This window comes from Wasmannia auropunctata, unplaced genomic scaffold (genome assembly GCF_000956235.1).
Source record: "Wasmannia auropunctata unplaced genomic scaffold, wasmannia.A_1.0 LD276004.1, whole genome shotgun sequence".
Classification (NCBI taxonomy): domain Eukaryota; kingdom Metazoa; phylum Arthropoda; class Insecta; order Hymenoptera; family Formicidae; genus Wasmannia; species Wasmannia auropunctata.
In genome coordinates, this window is record NW_012086886.1 from 13,646 (window position 1) to 15,578 (window position 1,933).

Sequence of the window (1,933 nt, forward strand, 5' to 3'; positions counted from 1 at the left end):
TGTTATCTACTACATTATATCGGTTTTTAGTATGTTTTGTAATATACTATTTTGATAATTCATTTGTGTATTTTTTATTTCTGGAAACAAAAATCATCTCGTAGTATACGGTGGACCTCGCTTCGCGTAAAAAGTTACAAATCCATGTGAATGAAACCTTATAGCTTCGTGTTGTAAAGTGTATGCGCAAAGGCGTACTTTATAATATTCCATTTGTTCTAACAACTGATTAGTTAAATAACATTTGCCTAGGAAAATAACGTTTAAAAACAAATAAATCAGTGAAAATCATTTGGCCAGGCAAATAGAGTTTGTTTAGCCAAAAGCTACTGGCCCAAAATAATCATTTGCCTGCGACATATATAATGCAATAATTTTTATAATCTTTTTTAGATTTAAAGCAGCTCAGGAAAGTAAGCTTATCAAAATTTACAAGAAAATATTTTTTATTCTAAATATTTCAATATTAATTAAAATACTCAAAATAGTTTATTAATGACTATATGTGTAACAATTATAAATTATTGTTATGTGTACGTATAATACACGAATTTTTAAATTTTCTTAAAGTTAAATTTATTATATTGCAAATTAATTTTTTGCAATATAGAATTATGTATGCATATAATTTTTACATATATGTATATCATATATAATGTTTTAATTTAAATCTTACATATATATCTTATTTATAAATTTTACATTTAAATTACGTGTATAACATTAATAATAAAATTATATAATATTATATTATATGACATACCTATTAATTTATATAATATTAATTATATAATATTTATAATAAAATTATGTAAAAGCATTTGTGTTAAGATATGTTCAATACACGAAAATCAAGTAGTGCTTGAATAAATCGAATTCATCAACTTCTGTATTTCATTTAAATTCATTTCAAAATAACGGAAGTTTATTTCATTTATATTTACTTTACTAACAGCAAAAAGCTGAAATCTATCTGATATGGCCATTAACCGATTCCAATAATTTGAGACTTTCATTGAAGCAACAGCTTGCAATTTTTCGGAGTCTTGTGCGAGCATCACCTTAAAATTAATATATAATTTTACAAAAGCGCGATAAAATCATACTAACAACTATTATACATGTATTGTAACAATCGTTATAACATTTGAAATATATAATTTATTATTTATTAATATGTAAATAATAATTGTAATAAGATATCTTACCGTGTTGTTACCGGATTTCTTAACGTTCGTGCCTAGAATAGACATTGCCCGAGTATCTCCATAAAATATTGAATTTCCCGCTGATGCGATCTGTGCTGTTTGGCTTGGTAGTTTAATCGCAAGTTTACTTTGTTTATTAGCCTTTTTCTTATTTGGACATTCTAGTAGTGTCTTCATTTTTATCTTATAGATTTCCTTTCCCGATAAAGGAGCATAATAAACATCTGGAACATTTAAAAGAAATATAAAAAGATTATAGAAATTGAGAAAATGTCATTGATTATTTGCAAGGTAGTTTTCTATCTAGTTTTAGGGATTTTTATTTTTTATTAGTGCGCACAGTATAAACGTATAATGAATATTAGTATTAAAGAGTCCGCCCTGAGGTTTTAAAAGGATATCTTAAGTTTGGAATTTTTTGTGGATAAATGGATAACTTTATTTAGAATCTGCTTAGAAAACATTATTGTACATATATAAGAAACCAAATAAATATTTTGATATTTTTCTTATGTCCAAAATGGCGGCACACTGGCCTACACTTGCGGAATCCCTTTTTTTTTATCGGTGTACAGGATTCCAGGCACACGGTTTGACTTTGAACAAAATATAAAGAATTTTCATTATCTATATATTAAAGACTAGAGAGGTACGTAGGGATTTTTCAAAATATTGATTTTTCTCAAAATGACAGCTATTTAACGAAAGACTTGTATTGACAAAAA

General features: G+C 25.9%; 1 protein-coding gene across 1 annotated transcript; it reads right to left on the minus strand.

The window, feature by feature from the left end:
- Window positions 1–768: 768 nt before the first annotated feature.
- On the minus strand, window positions 769–1,463 carry LOC105461880 (the record flags this gene model as incomplete). Its single annotated transcript, XM_011708394.1, has 2 exons — window positions 769–1,061; window positions 1,209–1,463. Coding segments are annotated over 2 exons (465 nt in total), but the record flags the coding sequence as incomplete, so codon positions are not given.
- Between the last annotated feature and the right edge of the window lie 470 nt (window positions 1,464–1,933).